The following is a 21,567-nucleotide window of genomic DNA, read 5'->3' as shown; positions in this document are numbered from 1 at the left end:
CACTCCATCACCTGGTCTCCTGCCCACCTGTCTGACCTATCTCCTCCCAAAGTCCTCCAGGCACAATGGCCTTGCTGGAGACACATCAGCTCCTTCCTGTCTCAGGGCTTTACGGTGGCTGTTCTCTGTGCCTGTGCTGGTGGCTCCTCCAGGTCTTTTATGGCTCAATCCCCTCACCTCCTCCAAGGCTCTCTCAAATATCACCTCAGCAGAGAGACCTTTCTGACCAGACTCTCTCAAGTAGTGCTCGATATGCACCCCACACGCTGTTTCACATGCTTTTATAGCACTTATCACTACTTGAATATTATTTATTGTCTGCACCCCTGACTGTAAGGATGGGCATTTTGCCTGATTCATTATTTTATCGCAGTGCCTAGCACACATAATACACACCTCAGTAAATACATGCTAGGTGAAGTAAAGAATAAGCACATTACAAGGAAGAGGCAAAAAGAGGTAGAGACTGGCAACATGAGGAGAGAGTGGTCAACTGTGCCTGCGGGGTCTCAGGAAGGCCTCCTTGGTAACACGTAAAATGGGTATGACTAGAAGTTTCCTAGAGGAAGAGATTTCTAGGCACAGGGATCCGGATGTCTAAAGGCAAAGAAGCTTAAGATCGCCTGGCATGCTTGGGAATTGCAGGTTCCCCTGAGCTCCTGGCTTGTAAATCCACCTCCTCCCTGGCATCTCCACAGGACACACACAGGCACCTCAAACTTATCATCACCTCCCAAACCGTGCTCTACCCTCTAGTAATTCTTGCCATCTCAGTAAACAGCAACTCCATTATTCTACTTCTTCAGGCCAAAATCATGGCATCATCCTTGACTCTTCTCTTTGTCACCCCACATACGATACCTCTGAAAATCAGCTCAGTTCAAAATCCAATTCAATGGCTGAGAACGCCTTCCGTGGGCTGGTTCCCTAGTTTCCCGCCCCTTCTGTTGTTCCTCAAATACATGAGGCACACCATGGTGTGCCTTCGGGGCCTTTGCTCTTGCTGTTCCCTCTGCCTAGAATGTTCTTTCTCCAGATATCCACATGGCTTGCTTTCTCATTCCCTTTAGGTCTTCCTCAAATGCCACCTTCTCGGTTTGCTTAGGTTGCTAAATTTTAGGCTAATTTGTTACGTAGCAATAGATAACTAATACACAGTGTTAAGGAGTGGGTTGTGATAGACGCTGCAACACACTACTCAGGTCACCCTTCAGGAAGGAAAGGCTCAACCCCAGCCCTGGAAACACTGCAGCCAAAGAGAGCCACTTTGCCCAAGGTGGCACCACCCCTTCCTACAATGCCCTTCATTCAATGACTGGTGTAAGGATATAAAGGCCTAGACATCCCCCTGAAGTAGGGACAGCTCTGGGGGGTTATCCCATCTTAAGAACTACCCCCACAAAGGGTCACCTGAGGTTTCTCTGAGGCTGCATCACAGCTTTACTTCTCCCTTTGCCCAGTCCTGACGTCCTCCCTTCCTTTTCCTTCCCTATGTTGTTGGTTCCAGGAGTTGTCCCTAATTAACCTCTTGGACACTAATCACTGTCTCAGAGTCAGCTTCCCAGGGAACTTAACCTGTGACAACTTGTCCGGCTCCAGAAAAAAACTACATGTATTTTTATTGGGTTCACATTAAATTTATATATTAACTTGGGGGAGAATTAACATCTTTATGCTACGAAAGACGTCTGTCCATTTGTTCGAGCCTAGTTTTATGTCTTTCCGGAGTGTTTAGAAGCGTTCTTCCTTTAGATTTTGCACATTTCTTGATACATTTATTCCTATATATTTTATCTTTTTTTTGCTAATGGAAATGGGGATTTCTTCTCCATTATATCTTCTAACTTGTTATTGTATTTATGCAGATATTGATTTTTCAATATTAAATTTATAACCTGCTATCTTAATGCATTTTTTATTATTTGTGTTCATTTAATAATTTAGAGTTTTCTAGGTCTACTTTGTCATTTATAAATGGAGATAGCTTTATTTATTCTTTTAAAATTTTTATGCTTCTAGTTGCTTTTTCTTGTTTGACTATACTGGCCAATTTGGTCCAACAGTAAAGGAGATAGTAGGTACCCCCTCCTCATGGTTCCTGACCTAAGGGAGAATTGCTCTAGTGTTTCCCCAGAAGTAAGGTGCTGGCAGTGCTGATGTTAGGGTTGAAATTATCATGTTAAGGAAGTATCCGTCATTCTTACTTTGTCAACGTTTTAAAAAATCAGGAATGTGTACTGAATCTTATTGAAGACCTAAAAGCCTCATCTTTACATTCTTGGAATGAAATCCACTTGGCCATGATATATATATTTTACTTTTGGTAACATGCTCAAAACTCAGGCATCATCTTTGAGTTCACTTTTACCCTCACACCTTACATTCAATCCATCAGAAGCGCTTGCTGTGTTACCTTTCATATATGGCACTAATTCGATCATTTTTCACCTTTTCCAACTCTATCAGCCTATTCCAAATCCATATCATCTTTCAGCTGGACTACTGCAATAGCCTCAGAAGCGCTTTCTCTGTTTGCTCTCTCACACCCATACAGTCTCTTTTGTACAAATTCCTCCAATAGCTTCTTATCACACTTTGGATCCAAAAGCCTCACTGTGGTTTAAAAAAACCCAAAAAACTACAGGGCCTTATTAAGTCATTGTTTAATTCTCAAATTTTGATTTAAATGCTTAAATGAAAGCATAGGGGTTTTCTTGTTTGTTTGTTTTTGGCCACCCCAAGTGGCTTGCGGGATCTTAGTTCCCTGACCAGGGATCAAACCCAGCCCTTGGCAGAGAGAGCGCGGAGTCCAAACCACTGGACCACCAGGGAATTCTTTTTTTTTTTTTTTTTTAATCTGGCCCCTACCTACCTCTCCAAATCTCCTTCTCATTCACTTTCCTCCAGCTATACTGGTCTTCAAACACTCTGCGCCTTTATACCTGCAGTTCAACTCCCCTTCCCTGGAATATTCTTTCTCCAGATTGTCACGGGTGACTCTTTCACGTTAGGTAGGTCTTTGCTCAAATGGCACAGCAGGAGTGTCTTCCTTTCCTGACCACCTTCTTTAAAATAGGGCTACCTACCTTCTCCATTCCCATTATCCTCTATCTCCAATTTTATTTTTCTCCATGTAATTTCCTATGATTATAAAGTAAATACTATTTTATTGTTTCCTTGTTTATTGTCTGTCTCCCTAATCATATAAAAAGTTTCATAAGGTAAGAGGCTTTGTTTTATTCACTATTGTATCCACAGCACCTAGAATACACTCTGCTACAGAGTAATTATTCGATAAATACTTGGCAAATAAAGGAATGTAACGGATAGTAGAAGAGAGAAAATATAAATACAAGCTACAGCAGCCAAGTGACTGGTTGATAGAGGTAGGCTTACTTCTACCTGTACTTCCTTGCTTGCTGAATCATAAGCATGTATGTGTGTTTAAAATTAACCTCTTCTCTTAGCTTTCCTCTTCCACCACTAATGTACTCTACGTCAAATTTCCTTTTTTTTTTTTTGAATTCACAGGTTGACAGAACTACAAGAAGAGTAGATAGCACCCACATATCCTAGACTTGAAGATAACTGGATTAACTAGATCATTGCATTACCCTCCTTTGGGAAAGGGTACGAATATATTCCAGTTACACACACAGTAATTTCATTATGTTGGTTGGAACATTTTTTAAATTGCATGTATGATGATGAATTCTATGTTGGCTAGCCAATGACCACATTGTTATTTTTGCCTACTCAACTTTCATTTTTCCTCCTTCTGTAACATCCCCTAATTTCTCTTGGAGAAACAATATGCAAATGCAAACAGGACTATTAACCAAATTGTCCTTTGGTCAAGTAGTGGGGTTATATGACCCTGCCTAGACCAATTTAGACCCTCTCTCCCAGAAATCTGACTCTTGTGTAATATTAAAATATGGGAAAATGGTTAATTTGATCCAAAATTTTGGCAGTATCATAAAGAGAATGGCCATTAGTTCCTGCTATAATTTGTCTTTTCTGAAATATGCTTCTTCAGCTTATCTTTCAATTTTGTGAGCTGCTCCACACCTTTTCTTAATAAAACTTCTCTTTCGTTTGTAAGCCAACAAAAGTACCCTACCTTAGGATACCTAAACCATTGTTTATTCTCTGGAAAATGTGGATAATGTTGATCTAACAGGATTTCAGTATAAAGATTCAATGAGATATTCATTCATTTATTCAAATATTTGAGTGCCTACTATTGACCAGATCTATGGGGATACAGAAACAGAAGATATAATCCCAAAAGGTAAGTGTGAAAGAGTGAGGGCCATGACATATTGAGTGGACATGTGATCTGGACGTTCTGTGAAGGGATGGTCTTTGATAGAAGGAACACTTCCTTCTCTGTATTAGACTGAACCATATGAAACTGGCAACATTCAACCATTCTGATCTCTAAAAGCAACAATTTCATATGGTTAAGCCTAGCAGTAGAAAAGAAGCAAGAGAAAGCAGTTACAAATGCAGACAGACTTATAGACATAGGAGTGGGAATCTGAAGAAGCTATTGGAACCTGTGTTGTTTGTATGTAAAATGTCTAGAATGTTAGACAATAGTTTGCTTAGGTATAGATTTCTTTTTGAAGTAAGTTTATGGCAACTGTATTCCTAAAGGATTTTGTATAGAGGAGAAACATTCACTTTTTTGTATATTCTTGGGGCTGATGGGAAAAGGGGATGGGTTCCCAAATCTTTAGGTTTTGACTTTGTTATCTTTCTGCACAACTTACATTATTTGGAAAGTTTTATTTTTTAACCTTCAAAAATATTTAAAGGACTGGGGACTTCCCTGGTGGCGCAGTGGTTAAGAATCCACCTGCCAATGCAGGGGACATGGATTTGATCCCTGACCTGGGAAGATCCCACATGCCGAGGAGCAACTAAGCCCATGCGCCACAACTACTGAGCCTGCGCTCTAGAGCCCGTGAGCCACAACTACAGAGCCCAAGTGTCACAACTAGTGAAGCCTGTGCGCCTAGAGCCCATGCTCCGCAGAGAGAAGCCACCGCAATAAGAAGCCTGTGCACCACAACGAAAAGTAGCCCCTGCTCACAGCAACTAGAGAAAGCCCGCACACAGCAACGAAGACCCAACGCGGCCAAAAATAAATACATAAATAAATGTATAAAATATATTTAAAGGACTAAGATAACCTATACAGTAACAGGATAAAAAAGGAAATCATGCTTACTTTTTAAAATAAACTAAAAATGAAAATCAAAGAAATTATAAACCCAACCAAATACTGAGAGCAAGAACACAACAGCAGCTTTTAAACCATTGTTCTTTTGAATTTGTGTTATTGCTACTGCCTTTAACCTACCATTGGTTATTCTGAAACGGTCCAGCGTGGACTATTGTTAGACTTAAGAACCAATGCTGCAGTCTTACTATGGATGGTGTTCTGCTTCTATCCTCAGGCTGCTTTGCCACCTGTCACAGTGAGCTACCCAACAAATGCTGCTGTGGAACCATGTACCACTAACAACGACAGCACACGACAATGCCATCAGCACAACTCAGAGCCTGGGTAGGTGTGTCTGGATAACAGAACCTAAGTTACAAGGGAGACTGATAAAATAAGTCCTGGGCATTTTCAACCTCTTTAGAAGAAGGAGTCTCTGCCTCAAAACCCAAATTGAACAATGAGAAATCCCCCAAACATAAGAAGGGAGTTCAGATTCTTAGGGTTCAAAAAGACTAATAGGTTTTCACTGCAATACTTAATACATTCCAATGATAAAGGATACACACAGGGTGCTGAGTAGAAATGGGTTTCCAAAAGAGTCGCAAGAGTCGCACCTGTAGAGAGCTATATAAAAATCTTTAGTACCAACGGAATCTGAAATTATAACCATACCTTGTAGTAACGGAAATAGTCTCGTTCTTGCAGCTTTTTTATTTTGGGGAAGATTTTGAAGGTGTTGAAGTTATCGATGCTATCAACATCACACAAGCAGTCATCCAGGACACCGGTGACCTAGGGGGAAACATGTATATAATTGGAAAGATGTAAACTACTGATGTTTCAATCTTAACAAATCTGTACTGTTACATAAAAAGCTAAATTATGCATTCAACTTCGTTAGTATTTGCTGATTAAGATATATAACATTTAAAGCAGTCACTTTTTTACAATGGTCAATTAAATAAAAAGCAATAGAAGGATTAGATATACCCATTCTGAAGAACTAAACATTCTTGTTCAGCGGTCAAAAAGAAAGCTATTGAATGCTTTCTCCCTTGACTAAACATATATAAAATCCAAATAGTCATTGGAATGCTAAGGCAACTTCTTCCAAGATTAACCTAGAAATCACAGGCTGTAATAATATTGCTGTAGTAACTCTTTCTTTTAGACTGCCATTTATGGAACACATACATGACAGGCATGATGCCAAGACCACTACATATGTTAACTCATTTATTCTTTAAATACCCTAAGAAATGGTATTATTATCCTCATTTTACATGTAAGGATATTAAGGCTTAGCAAGGTTAAAATAATTTTTCCGAAGTAGACATGAGACTTAAGTCACAAGTCTACTGCACTTTAAAATCTACGCTTTTATCCACTACTCAAAGTATACATTAATCGAAGAGAAATTGATATTTACAAAGTGAGTTCAGAGTCTAAAAATTCCATAAAACATTCTTCAGCTAAATTTAAAAATGGGACTCATTAATATGCACAACTTGGATGAATCTTTATGGAATTAAGCTGAGTGAAAAAGCGCCAATCCCAAAAGGTTACATACCATATGGTTTCATTCATGTAACATTTTTTTAGTAACTTTATTTTATTTTATTTATTTTATTTTCGGCCGTGTTGTGTCTTCGTTGCCATGCACGGGCTTCCTCTAGTTGTGTTGAGAGGGGGCTACTCTTTGTTGCGGTGCGCAGGCTTCTCATTGCAGTGGCTTCTCTCGTTGTGGAGCATGGGCTCTAGGCACGCGGGCTCAGGAGTTGTGGCTCGTGGGCTCTAGAGCACAGGCTCAGTAGTTGTGGTGCACGGGCTTAATTGCTCCGTGGCATGTGGGATCTTCCCAGACCAGGGCTTGAATCGATGTCCCCTGCATTGGCAGGAAGATTCTTAACCACTGAGCCATCAGGGAAGCCCGATAGAACATTTTTGAAATGACAAAAGTTTAGAAATGGAGAACAGCTTACTGGTTGCCAGCGCTTAGGGACTGGAGAAGGGGATGGGAGCTTGATGGGGGGAGTAAGGTAGGAAGGAGGTAGGTGTGGTTATAAAAGGGCAACAGAAAGGATCCTTGCAGTGATGAAATTTTTCAGTATCTTGACTGGTGGTGGACACACAAACCTATACATGTGATAAAAGAATACAGAACTAATCCATAGGTACACAAATGAAACAAGTAAAACAGATACACATGATTGTATCAATGTCTATGTCCTAGTTATAATATTATACTATATGTTTACAAAATGTTACCATTGGAAAAAACTAGATAAAGGGTAAATGACATTTTTACGTATTATTTCTCACAACTGCATGGAACCTACAATTATCGCAATTAAAATTAAAATTAAAAAAAATGGGACTCAGCCTGTTAAAGGTTATTCATGTGATCCATAAGAGGAACATATGCGAAGAACGATCAAAAAATGGAAACTTCCCAGTTGTTTCTGTCTCACGCTTTTTCCCTAGGAGTATAAATGTGTCGCCAAACTCCCTACAACATAAAGAGTTAGAGCTATATTATCTTGAGATAAAGAAAAGGAATCATTATCAATAATTGTGGCTCTGAAGTTCTTCTATGCTTTGCTATCCCACTTACTAAGATCCTGTCACTAACTCCACCAAATTTCATTCCATTGCTCTGAGTTTACTGCTTACAAAACTTCAAATTCTAGGCCCCTAAATAATAAAAGGGGGGAAAAGAGGAAACAAAATACACACCAAAAATCTTTCTAGGCTTTAAAAATATTTTACCCACGACTGCTCATTCTTACAAATTCTTCTTAAATTGTTAACTTTTAGTTAGTAAACCACAGTATTTTTAAAAATTTTAATTGCGTAGGGGCTGGAGTAAGGCATACAAAATTACTGTGAACTTATTTCCAACTGTTAAAGGCTACTACTAAGACAAACACTGTATATAACCAAATTTTAAAAAACAGAAATTAGACAGGAAGAAGAAATAAAAGGCACCCAAGTTGGAGAGGAAGAAGTAAAATTTTCACTATTTGCAGATGATATGATATTATGCACAGAAAATCCTAAAGAATTTCAGACTAAACACTGTTAGAACTAATAAACAAGTTCCAGGATACAAAATCAATACACAAAAATCATGTGTAGTGCTTCCATACACTAATAACAAACTATCAGAAAGAGAAATTAAGAAACAATTCATTTACCATTGCAACAAAAAGAAATAACACCTAGGAAAAAATTTAACCAAGAGGTTTAAGACCTAGAAACTATAATTTATTATGGAAAATATTAAAGACACAATAAACGGAAGGCTATTCCATACTCATGGATTAGAAGAATATTGTTAAAATGTCCATAGTACTCAAAGCAGTATAAAGGTTCAATACAATCCCTATCAAAATTCCAACAGCATTTTTCACAGAAATAGAAGAGTCCTAAAAATTTGTGTGGAATCATAAAAGACCCAGAACAGCCAAAGCAATCTTGAGAAAAAACAAAGCTGGAGGCATCATATGCCCCAATTTCAAACTATATTGCAAACCTAGAAAAACAAAAACACACAGACCAACAAAACAGAATAAAAAGCCCAGAAAGAAACCCATAAATATACAGTCAAGTAATTTATGACAACAGAGCCAAGAATACACAATGGGGAAAGGATAGTCTCTTCAATAAACAGTGTTGGGAAAACCAGGCATACAGCCACATGCACAAGAATGAAAAGTGGACCATTATCTTACAGCATACACAAAAATTAACTCAAGTGGATCAAAGATTTGAACATAAGACCTGATACCCTAAAACTCCTAGAAGAAAACACAAGTGTTAAGCTCCTTGACATCAGTCTTAGTGATGATTTTTTGGATTTGACACCAAAAGCAAAGGCAACAAAAGTAAAAACAAACTAGTGGGACTACATCAAACTAAAAAGCTTCTGCACAGGGCTTCCCTGGTGGCGCAGTGGTTAAAAATCTGCCTGCCAATGCAGGGGACACGGGTTCAAGCCCTGGTCCAGGAAGATCCCACATGCCGCGGAGCAACTAGACCCGTGAGCCACAACTACTGAGCCTGCGCGTCTGGAGCCTGTGCTCCACAACAAAAGAGGCTACGATAGTGAGAGGCCCGCGCACCGCGATGAAGAGTGGCCCCCGCTTGCCACAACTAGAGAAAGCCCTCGCACAGAAACAAAGACCCAACACAGCCAAAAATAAATTAATTAATTAAAAAAAAGAAAAAACTTCAAAAAAAAAAAAAGCTGCACAGCAAAGCAAAACCACTAACAAAATGAAAAGACAACCTATGGAATGGAAGAAAATATTTGCAAATCATATGCAGTAAGGGGTTAATATCCAACATATATAAAGAACTCACACAATTTAACAGCAAAGAATAATCTGATTAAAATATGAGCAGAGAATCTGAACAGACCTTTTTCCAAAGAAGACATATGGGTGGCCAGCAGGTACACGAAAAGGTGCTCAGTATCACCAATCATCAGGGAAATGAAAATCAAAACCACAATGAGATATCACATCACACCTGTCAGCATGGCTATTATCAAAAAGACAAGAAGTAACAAGTGTTGGTGAGGATGTGGAGGAAAGAAAACCCTTGGGCACTGTTGGTGGGAATGTAAATTGGTGCAGCCACCATGGAGAACCGTATGGAGGGCCCAGAAAAAAATTAAAAATAGAACTACCACAAGATCCAACAATTTCACTTCTTGGTATTTAACTGAAGAAAACAAATATACTAACTTGAAAAGATATATGTAGCTCCACGTTCACTGCAGCATTATTTACAATAACCAAGTACAGAAGCGATCCAAGTATCCATTGATGGATGAATAAAGAAAATGTGGTATATATACACAATATATCCAGTCATGAAAATGAATAAAACCTGGCCATTTGCAACATGGATGGAACTTGAGGACATAATGCTTACTGAACTAAGGGAGATAAAGATAAATACCATACAGTCTCACTTACACGTGGAGTCTAAACAAAACACAACAACAACAAAAATCAAAAAGAAATCTAAGCGTATGCATACAGAGAACAGATTAGTGCTGTCAGAGGCGCTGGGGTAGGAGGTTCAGGGAAATGTGGGAAGGGGGTTAAAAAGTATAAGCTTCCAGCTATAAAGTCAGGGGGATGTAATGTACAGCACAGTGACTACAGTTAATAAGACTGTATTATATATTTGAAATTTCCTAACAAAGTAAATCTTAAAAGTTTTTATCACAAGAAAAAAAAATTCTAATAATGTATGGTGATGGGTTTTAACTAGACTTATTCTGGTGATCATTTCACAATATATAGAGATACCAAATCATTATGTTGTACATCTAACATTGATACAGTATTATGTCAATCATATCTAAATAAAATTTATAAATAGAAATGGAATACCACCAGTATCTTTGAAGTCCCTTTTTAATTATATCCATCTCCCTCCTCTTAGAGGTAAAAATTTTACTTTCGTTTATTTCTTTTCTTTATAATTTCATCACATATGTATCCCTAAACAATGTACTTAGGTTATTCTTTCCTGTTTTTGAACTTTAACATGAACGTAATCTAATGTGTGACTTCTTCTGTGATGTGCTTCTTTTGCTAACATTTTACTTTGGCATTTACCCAAGATGATGAATTTTATAGTAACTCATTTATTTTCACTGCTGTAAATGTTACATTATCTGAAAATGTCATGATTTATTTGTTCTATTGTTGATCTATTATATACGGTAAGCAGAGAGATGGCCCCCCGAAGATGTCCATGCTCTAATTTCTGAAACCTGTGACTATGTTAAAAGGGACTTAGCAGATGTGATTAAGTTAAGGAATTTAAGATGGTGAGATTACACTGGATTATTCAGGTGGAACCAATACAAAGTTCTTTATAAGAGGGAGACAGGTGTGTCAGAGTCAGAGGAAGATTGGAAGATTCTACACTGCTGGCTTTGAAGATGGAAGAAGAGGCCACAAGCCAAGGAACACAGCAGCTTTTAGAAGCTTGGAAAAGGCAAGGAACAGTTCTCCCCTAGAGAAAGGGAGAAAGAAGCCTTGTTCACACATTTATCACACCTTTAAGACCAATTTTCAGACTTCTGGGCATAGAACTATAAGATAATAACTTTGTGTTATATTAAGCCACCAAGTTTGTAAATTTGTTACAGCAGCAATAGGAAACTAATACAATTCATATTTAGGTTATTTCCAGAATCAGCTAAAGAATAATGTCATACAAACATTTTTGTACATATCTCCTGATATATATGTGTGTGTAAGACATCCTCCAGGTTATATGCTTAGGAGAATTACTAGAAGTACATGTTCAGTTTTACTAGGGAATGACAGGCTTATTTCCAAAACAGTTGTACCAGTTTACAACCCTACCAACAGTGGATGGGAGTTACTGTTGAATCATATCCTCACCAATATTTTACATTAATCTGTTTTCATTTTTGCCAATCTAGTAAGCATGAAAGGGTCTCTGATTTTTTTTTGCACTAATGAGGTACAAAATTCTAATGTTTTATAAAACATTTCTATTCTTGTGTAAAATGTCTGTTTATATCTTTTGTTCATTTTTCTATTGGGTTGTCTTTTTCATATTGACATGCAGTAAAAATACTGCTTTTTCCCTATTCTGTTTTAACCTTCTGGAACTCCAGTCATCACATCAGACCTTCTTACTCTATTCTTCACATCTCTTAAGCTCTCTTAAACATTTACCATCCTGTTATCTTTCTGCGGTTCATTCTGAATAACTTACTTGCACTTCTCTTCCATTCATTTATTCATTTATCCAACATATTTATTGAGAGCCTAACATAAGCCCTGCACTGTTCTAATTACTGGGAATGTAATATTAGAAGAAAGAGAATTCTCATAGAAGAGAAAAACAAATGAATGACCAAAGTATAGAGTCTGTCAGATAGTAATAAAGTGATATGGAGGAAAACTAGAGAATTGAGACAGGTGTTACAGAATCGGGGCTGCTAAATTTTTAAACAGGGATAATTATAGAAGGTCCAACTGAAATTTCAGCAAAACTTAGAGAGGAAGGAGCGAACCAATGCTTTTTTGGTGGGGGGTTGGTGGTGAGGGGGGCCGGGAGAGGAAGAAGCATTCCAGGCATTGGGAATACTAAATGCGAAGGCCCTGAGGCGGTAAGCTTTGCCCAAGGGCTCAGAGAAACAATAAGGAGGACTACATAGTAGGTAAAAGGAGAATTAGAGGACCTTTATTAAGATTGTGGCTTTTCTGAGTCTGGTGTTTTCTCACACCAACCAATTCTCCACCTCTCCAACATTAACTGGGTGCCCAATTCAATTCTGATATCACATGGAATTAGAGCAGACCCCAAAGATTAAGGGTGTAGACACACAGGACTGCCCCGACTTAAGATGCCAGCCCCAAGCCACCTGTAACTGACAGACCGGCTATAGAGAGGGGTTCCCACAACTTCCTTCTCAGGTTTGATAATTAGCTAGAATGGCCTATAGAACTCAGGAAAACACTTTACTTACGTTTACTGGTTTACTGCAAAGGGTACAACTCAGAAACAGCCAAACGGAAGAGATGCACAGGGCAAGGTACTGATTGGCGTATGGGGGGAGGGGGCAGCGTGCAGAAGTTCTGTGCCTCTGCACTGCTCTCCCAGCAAGTCTATGCGTTCATCAACCTGGGAGCTCATCGAATCTCACTGTTCTATGAGTTTTTACAGAGCTCAATCTACAGCACCCCTTGCCCGAACCTGGAGATCAGTGGGTAGGGCCGAAAGTTCCAGTCCTCTAAGCACTTGGCCTTTCTGCACCAGGCTCATCCTGAAGCTCTCTAGGGGTTCCCACCTAAGTCACCTCATTAGCATAAACTCAGCTACGACTGAAAGGGGCACCCCTATTTCTCAGGAAATTGCAAGGCTTTTAGGAGCTTCGTGCCAGGAATAGGGGATAAAGAGCAAGTATGTTTTTGTACCGTGCACAACACTGAGTGAGGCAGGAAGCCAGTGGAAGAGTTTTAAGCAAAGCCTAAAAGGAACATGGAGTACAAGGCAAGGATGAAGGGTTTCTCTTTTATATTGTATGGTCAGGGAAGGCGACAATTTAGGTAAGTGGACATGGCAGATAAGGTGACGCTTTAGCAGAAACCTAAGAAAGTGAGCGAGTGAACCACATGAATACATGAGAAGAGTGTTAGCTCGGCAGAGGAAACTGCTAGTCCAAGAGTCTCAATGCAAGAACACATTTGCCATGTTTGAGGAACAGCTGGGAAGTCAGCTTGGCTGCAGCATAGGTTTAAGGGGGAGTAGACTGTGGGAAGAACAGATTTGAGGGGGGAAAAAATCAGGAATTCGGTTCCTGATACATCAAGTTCGTGATACCTATTAATTATCCAAGTGGAGAGGTTGAAAAGGTAGTTGGATGTATGGATCTAGAGCTGAGAATCCTAGTCTGGAGATTCTGAAAGTCAGTTATATAGATGGTATTTAAAATCAAGAGACTAAATGAGATGACAAAGGTGGAGAGAAGAAAGACTACAAGATTTGAACCCTGAGGTTCAACATTAGCGGTTAGGGACAGAGGAGGAACAAGCAAAGGATTCTAAGAAAGACTGGCCTGCAGAAAGACAGGGAAAAAAATCAGAAAAGTATACTATCCTGGAAACCAAAAAAAGAAAAAAAAAAACCAAGAAACATATTTCAAGGACAGTGAGTGGTGAGCTGTGAAAAAGTCTGCTGATTGTTTTTTTTTGGGCGGTGGCCTCTCCCGTTGCGGAGCACAGGCTCCAGACACGCAGGCTCAGCGGCCATGGCTCACGGGCCCAGCCACTCCACGGCACGTGGGATCCTCCCGGACCGGGGCACAAACCCGCGTCCCCTGCATCAGCGGGCGGACTCCCAACCACTGTGCCACCAGGGAAGCCCTGCCGACAGTTTTTAAACCTTAGCTTTTTAAACTACTGGCTTTAGCATCAAGGAAGACATTAGTGACCTTGACAAGAGCAGTTTTAAAGAAGTGGTAGAGCCAAAAGTCAGGCTGCAATGGGCTGAATGATCAGAAGAGGAAAGATAAAGGTAACTCTTCTGAGGAGTTTTTCTATAGAGGGGAAAAGAAAAACTGAGCAGAGTCAGAAGAGATGGGTGGCTCAAGAGAGAAATTTAAAATAGTAGAATTAACAGCATGTTTTATGATGACAGTAACAGTCCATTAGAGCAGGAAAAATCAATGATCCAGGAGAGAAAGGGAAGATTTGCTCAAGCCATGTCCTTGAACTGGAAAGAATGGGACTAAAATACAAGTGGAGGGATTGACCTTTGATAAGAGCACAAACAGTTCATCCATGGTAATCTACAGGAAGTCAAATTATGTGTGTCAGAGACTAGTAGGTGGACAGATGTGGATTATTCTGATTACTCCAACTCTGTTGGTGAAGTATGAAGCTAAAAGTGATGGAAAAGGAGGTGTTGGAGGGTCAAGTAGAAAGAAAAGTACATTAAATGGATGTCTGATTCAATAATCATTTTTTCTGCTAGGTATAATCAGCTATTTAATCCATCCATTGATTTCTTAATTTCATTTCTAGAACTTCTATTTCATTATGTTTTAATCTTTTGGGTAATTCTTTAAAATTTCTTGTTCTTTTTCATACTTTCAAGGCTTTTTATTTAAACACATTAAACAGTGATTTTAAATTATGTCTGATATTTTCAAAATCTAAGGTCATTATAGGTCTATTTCTATAATCTATTATTTCTAATATCTCATTCATGGTGCCTTTGTGTGTTTTGACTATTAGCTTATTCTTCCTGACACTTTATCTTCAAGAATTCTTTAGGGCCTGGGTTGAAAATAAATCCCAGTATATTTGGATATTTGCTTTTACCAGTAAACTGGGAGCGTACCAACCTGAGGCTGCTACAAATTAAATTTCCCACTTAAAGCTTTTCCCAGTACAGGTGGCATGAATTTGCCCTGTGTAAGGGCTGGTTCATGGTTACAAATTCTCAAGGTGGTTTTTTTTTCCCTTCCCCTAGCAAGTTTCTTCACTTTCCCCTTACTTGTGGTGGGTTTCATTTCTCATTTACCCTTGTATTGAAGATGTAGCTCTGTGGAGCCCAAGCTTTATGGTGGGGCCTCCTTTTATTTCCCTCTCTTTGGGCAGACACACGCTTTATTTGTTCACTCCACTCCATGCAGTTGTTAAAGCAGAAGGCTCAAGGTGTTCAGAGTTCGGGGGAAGTCCTCAAGGTAATGGGACTGAAGCAGCACTGTTTGAGTCTCAAGGTTCTGGCTTTCCATCCTGGGGGGGTGCAGGGCGGCTTTATGTATTCCTTGATTTCCTGCCACCTCAGAAATGCATTTTAAAAAATTTAAAAATATATCTGACTGAAGTTATTTCTTTACAGGAAGATTAACTTGTTATATCACTTGTATGCACTATGTTTTTAGTTCCTATGTTTTGCCATAATACAAAGCACATTTGCATTTCATTTATAAAACATGGGGTATGTGGTGTACAAATGCCTATCATTTCGTGTGCTTAAAAATAATTTTATGCTTTTAATGTAAGGAGATAATATTCAAAATATTCATCTCCTTAACTAAGTTCTTCTGAATAGAAGTACTTTTTAAAAAATCTAATTCTTCCCTTTATTCTTTACCGTTTTTCTTCCAATTTAGTGTATGAAAGAGAAGAGAAAGAACTGGCTTGGTTCCATCTTTTTATTTTCCTGGGTCTCCCTCTGCTCTATTTCTATACCGCAAAGAAGCAAGCATGCTGAGATGCACTGTATAAACCAGAAAGAAGCCTACTGGGGCTCCAGTCTAATCTTGTTCACTTACTTAACAAGTGTGATATTTATCATGTAAGCTCTCTTAATGTCAGTTACCTCAATCGGCCCACAGATATGTCAAATAAAATGAGATAATGTATATTTAAACATGTTACAGATTAAAGTACTATCTAAAATATGATCCAACACTATATTAGAAAGTACCACTGGAAACAAAAAACATATATTCATTTTTGAGGACTGTTTGGTACAATGCTACCTTGAATATGTGCAAATCTTTAACTACTGAACTATATATATTCATTTGGACATAATGAAACTTAAATTACATATATTCACTTGGATATAATAAAACTTAAAGTACACATGGAATTATAAATCATTAATACACATAATTAGTGATAGGAACCTAAAACAAAGCTTCTACATTGGTAATAAAGTATACAATTAATATATGCTATATAAAGAGAAAATGAGAAAAATCAAAATTTTAAAAAATAGCTAAATGTAAATTCTACTCAAAAAGAAACGACCCACTAATAACTAGAAAATAATTTTGCCAGACAATTTGGAAAATATACTTTTCGTAAGTCTGGTAGATATGCCCAGATTGCCACTATCTATTTCAGTGTTTCCAAGTGGGGTTAAAAGATAGTTACAAGGGTAACTGCATTAGTTACTTGCAAGGTTAGTTTAAAATGCTGATTCTTGGTTCACATCCAGATCCCTTAAATCAGAACATCTGGTAATGGACCCAGAGAATCTGCATTTTTACCATCCCCCCTCCCCACCCAAACCAAAAGTCTGCCGCTTTTATTTTTGTCAAATCATTCATTTAAAAAATATTCAGGGACTTCCCTGGCGGTCCAGTGGTTAAGACCTCACCTTCCAGTGCAGGGGGTGTGGGTTTGATCCCTGGTCGGGGAGCTAAGATCCCACACGCCTCGCAGCCGAAAAACCAAAACATAAAACAGAAGCAACATTGTAAGAAATTCAATAAAGACATAAAAAATGGTCCACATCCAAAAAAAAAAAAAAATCTTAAAAAAAAACTTCAAACAGGGACAGAAACTGAATATTCGGGCATTCGGGATTCAGAACACCATAACACTATGACACTGAATAAAAAGTGAGAAAAACATGTTTACACGGTTACCCTCAGTTATCTTCAATTTTACTTAACAATCAGCATTAATTGCTTCAATCGACGTCTCCCTCATTATCGGGCCACCTGAGACACCTTTTGTGTTTTTTGCTTTTAGCAGTTTTGCCACTTTGGAGCAGGTGCAGGCAAGAGAGCACCTGGCAGAGGTCTACTCAAATTCTCCTGTATGAAAAAGAAGCAAACACCTTTCTTAAGGCAAAAGGCTGCGGGAAGCTAACGCTCTGATTTCCAGCATATTGAGAACCCTTCCTTAAGATACGCCTCACAAAGACAACCCCCAAACCCTAATTTACCAGCCAGCACCTCACTGCTGATGGAGCCACAAGATCAGACACAGACCTCCGGTCTCGTACTTGGGCTCACCTGGCGACGCCACTTAGCAGACCGAGTACAAGCTGGGTAAAAATACGGCGGTCCTGAGCGAGGGAAGATGCGAGGGGTTCTCTAGTCCGAAAGTCGAGAAAGTTAAGTCTCGTCCCCCTCGCGATCCACACGGCTGTTGCAGGCCCGCGGGGTCTGTCACCTCCTCTCCACCTGCCCGCCGACCCCCTGAGCTCGCCGCAGGGAGGGCTTCCCCATTTCTCTGCGTGCTCTCTTCCCAAAACAGCCGCGGAGGTTTTCATTCCCGTCCCATCTCCCGCCACACTCTCAGCCGCTTAAACATCAGAAAGACAGAAACGAAAACACCTCCGGGGACCGTCACCATCTTCCTCATTCTCCTGCCATCACCCCAGGAGTGTCGCCAGCCCCGTACGCCGCGAGCGGCTCGCAGGCGTTTCTTGGGCTCAACGATCACGGTTTCAGCCCCCCTCCCCGCCCCCCCATCTTTTCCGCTCGCCAGAAACCACGCCGGGCTCCGGCTCCGGCCCTCCCGCGCCTCAGCCGCGGCCCGGTCGCCGCCGCTGCAGCCGCCGGCTTTCGGCCGGGGGTCCCCGCGCCGCCATCACTCGGGCTCACCTGGGCCTCGACGACGCTCGGGAGGAAGCTCAGGGTGACCAGCAGCTGCAACGCGGCCGCCGCCCCCTGCCCTGCGCCGGCCCGCCCGACCCCCCGGCTCATGCTGACCTCTCCCCTCGCCGCGGCCGGCCGGAGAACGGCGGGCGGCCCGGGCGACGACCCAAGGGGACAACTCCCGGCGGCCGAGAGACTCCAGGGTCAGAGGTCTGCACGCCCGTCGGGAGGTAGGGGACGCTCTGCCTGACGCCCGGCAGCTGTGAGCGAGGCTGGTGAGTCGAGTGCCCCCGACTTCATCCCCCAGGCGGCCCCGCCCCTGGCCTCCCCTGCGCCGGCCCCGCCCCCTCCGACCGCGAGGCCTTTTGGGAGTTGTGGTCCCGCGCGGCCGGGAGGGCGCCTCAGGCCGGAAGGCGGGGCCGGCGGCAGGGGAACCCGGGAACTACAACTGCGGAGACCGCTCCGCCTCCCCGGGGCTTCGGACCCCAAGGCGGCCAATGACTGGGGACCACGCGGGCCTCCAAAACAAGAGGCTGTGCGGGCGGGGCGGGCGGGGCGGGCGGGTGGGAGGGAGCGTCCTCCTTCGCAGCCGGCCGCCCGCTGCGCCCCTTCCCTTGGCAGTTGCTCCTGGAAACGGAGCGAAGGGGCCCCACCCTGTGTCTTCGCCCGCTGACAACGGACGGCCGCGAGGCTCCAGGATCTACGCAAATGAGAAACGAGGGCTCTTCGATTTTAAGTGTCGGGCGCTTTCTTTGTCTCACCCACTTTTCTGTAGCCTCACATCTACCGCGGGTGCCTGGATGAGCCAGCCACCTGCGACTTGTGGAGATGGCTTCGGCTCCTCCTTCATCTTATACGCCCCAGATGTGGATGTCGTCCTCTGCCTCGTCCAGCTCCCACTCCTATGCTGACACGTACAAACATAATTATATACATAATTACATACATAATTACAAACACAAAGGATGGGACGTAACCCAAGTTCATAATAAAATCTGGGAATGGGGATGAACACACAGAAAATTTTGGAGTGATAACTGGGTTCAGCTCCCACCTCTAAAACATCCTAGTTTGTTATGTGGCTTTAGACAAGTTACTTAACCTCTCTGAGCCTCAGTTTGTCCGTCTATAAAGTAAACACACTAATACCCACCTGAAACATTGTTCTAGCATTGCATAAGATTATAAACATAAAGGGCTTAGTATGGTGCCTAGTATAAAAGAAATGTTCAGGGCCTCCCTGGTGGCGCAGTGGTTGAGAGTCCGCCTGCCGATACAGGGGACACGGGTTCGTGCCCTGGTCCGGAAAGATCCCACGTGCCGCGGCGTGGCTGGGCCCGTGAGCCATGGCCGCTGAGCCTACACGTCTGGAGCCTGTGCTCCACAATGGGAGAGGCCACAACAGTGAGAGGCCCGTGAACCGGAAAAAAAAAAAAAAAAAATGTTCAATAAATGACAGCTGCTATTAGCTTTATTAATATTCTTGATTTCTAGTAAACTAGTAATACATCACCTTACATTTATGCAGTGTGTATTAGTTTCCCACCGTTTGTATAACAAATTACCACAGATTTAGTGGCTTAAAACAAATTTATCATCTTACAGTTCTGGAGGTCAGGAGTCCAAACTGGATCAGCAGAGCTACATTCTTTCTAGAGGCTTTCTCTAGGGGACAATATGTTTTCTTGCCTTTTCCAGCTTCTAGAGGCCAGGCATTCCTTAGCTCATGACCGTGCATCATATTGTCACGTTTCACTCCCTCTGCTTCTGTTGTCACTCACTCCCTCTGCTTCTGTTGTCACATGCCTTCTCTTTCTAAACCTAACTCTACCGCCTTCCTCTTGTAAAGATCCCTGTGATTCCATTGGGCCCACCAGATAATCAAAAATAATCTTCCCAATTCAAAATCCTTAACATAATCACATCTGCTAAGTCCTTTTCGCCACATAGGGTAACATACTTTCAGGATCTGGGGATTAGGGCGTGGGCACCTTTGGAGGGCATTAATCAGGCTACATATATCTTATGAAGCACTTTCATAGTGCAAAATGAAAATGCAGGGTCCTGGCTCAAAAAACAGTAAGAATTTCAAGAGAGCGACAGCAGAGCATTAAGGCCAAGGGCAGTGCCCTTCTGAGCACAGGTCACATGCCCAGAAGCCAGCCCTGCTGTCCTATTCCTTTTCAGCACCTCTTTCTCCTGCCTGCAAACATGTCTAGCTCATCCCTAGCTTAAAAACAAAAAGAATTTTTACTTGATTCTTCCAAATACTTTTCCATCCCTCCTCTTTTTTTCTTTGCCAAACTTATATTTTCTATCCTCCCGTTTCCTTCTTTCCCTCATATAAACGTACTCTGTCCCCATCAGTCTGCTAAAGCTTTGCTCTTATCAAGTCCAGTGGACTTTCCTCAAGAGTCCTTGTCTCTGTTCAGCATTTTATGTTACTGGTAACACATACATCCTGAGATGATGTTATAAAAAAATGCCGGGAAATTTTTGTTGTTGTTAAAAAGAGTGGATTATAAATTTACTTGTTATAAAATCTCAGGTCCTTGAATAGATCTTTACTCTTGGGTCCTCTCTTGGATGCGCAGTTTGAACCTTTCCATCCCTAATGCTATGGTTGGAAGTTGTAACAGAAGTAAAGTGTATGTGCTAATTCCCTTTGGTTGCAACCCACAAAAATCAGCTCTAGCTAAAAAAAAAATTTTTTTTTAATAATAGCAGATTTTAAAAGTGTGGAATAGCTTATAGTACTGAGGAAGATTTCACCACTCACACCTCCGGAAATGCAAGTCCATCAGGACAGCATTCAGGGACTCCAAGGAGAGTCTTACCTAGGACACTGCCATTGGACTGATCAGTTCCAATCATTTTAGTCATTGTCCCTCCTATCAAAATTCAGATTTCTTCTAGAGTTTAGCTTCAGGGGAGGGAGCAAGCTCTTTGATTGACAACCACACAATACCACACAAAATGAGCAAGACGTAATTACACAGGTGAATAGTGAGTGCTACTGCCTTCAATCATTAAAAGAAGGGAAAAAGACGCTGGTCAGACAAAAGTGACAGATGTCCCCTTCAGGAAGTCATGCTTTTATTCGTGTACTCCCTTTGCACATACTTTTTTTTTTAACCTCAGCATATATTCACACATTCATTAAATTGTCCCAGATGTCCTGAGTGCAGAAAACCAAGAAGCACACCTCTGGACACTGGCGGCCCAGAAATAGTAACAATATGCATCCTGTAGTTTATGTAATTTTTGATTTACTTAACATCACCTGGATTAGATGAACCTAATTACCTGGAACTAAGGTGTAGAAAAGTTGACCACATTGCTCAAATGGAAGAATTTATAGACCTTCCAGATCTATTAATCTGAGAAGGGCCAGCTAGGAAGACAATCAGTACTACTC

The 21,567-nt window shown here is 41.1% G+C and overlaps 1 protein-coding gene across 2 annotated transcripts in view; it reads right to left on the bottom strand.

The window, feature by feature from the left end:
- The window catches only part of ERO1B (endoplasmic reticulum oxidoreductase 1 beta), a 62,500-nt gene extending 44,050 nt beyond the window's left edge, over positions 1-18,450 (bottom strand). For both annotated transcript variants that reach the window (XM_030839597.2, XM_030839598.2), the window contains exons 1-2: positions 18,156-18,450; positions 5,909-6,028 (exon numbers count right to left, since the gene is read on the bottom strand). In XM_030839597.2, the coding sequence (XP_030695457.2) occupies positions 5,909-6,028; positions 18,156-18,257 (222 nt within the window). In that variant the 5' untranslated portion in view covers positions 18,258-18,450. The remainder of the gene's footprint in view (positions 1-5,908; positions 6,029-18,155) is intronic.
- Between the last annotated feature and the right edge of the window lie 3,117 nt (positions 18,451-21,567).

The sequence above is a fragment of the Globicephala melas genome, chromosome 16, assembly GCF_963455315.2.
Source record: "Globicephala melas chromosome 16, mGloMel1.2, whole genome shotgun sequence".
In the NCBI taxonomy this organism is placed as follows: domain Eukaryota; kingdom Metazoa; phylum Chordata; class Mammalia; order Artiodactyla; family Delphinidae; genus Globicephala; species Globicephala melas.
The sequence above is the reverse complement of the archived record's forward strand: the minus strand, read 5'-3'. Positions and strand labels throughout refer to the sequence as shown.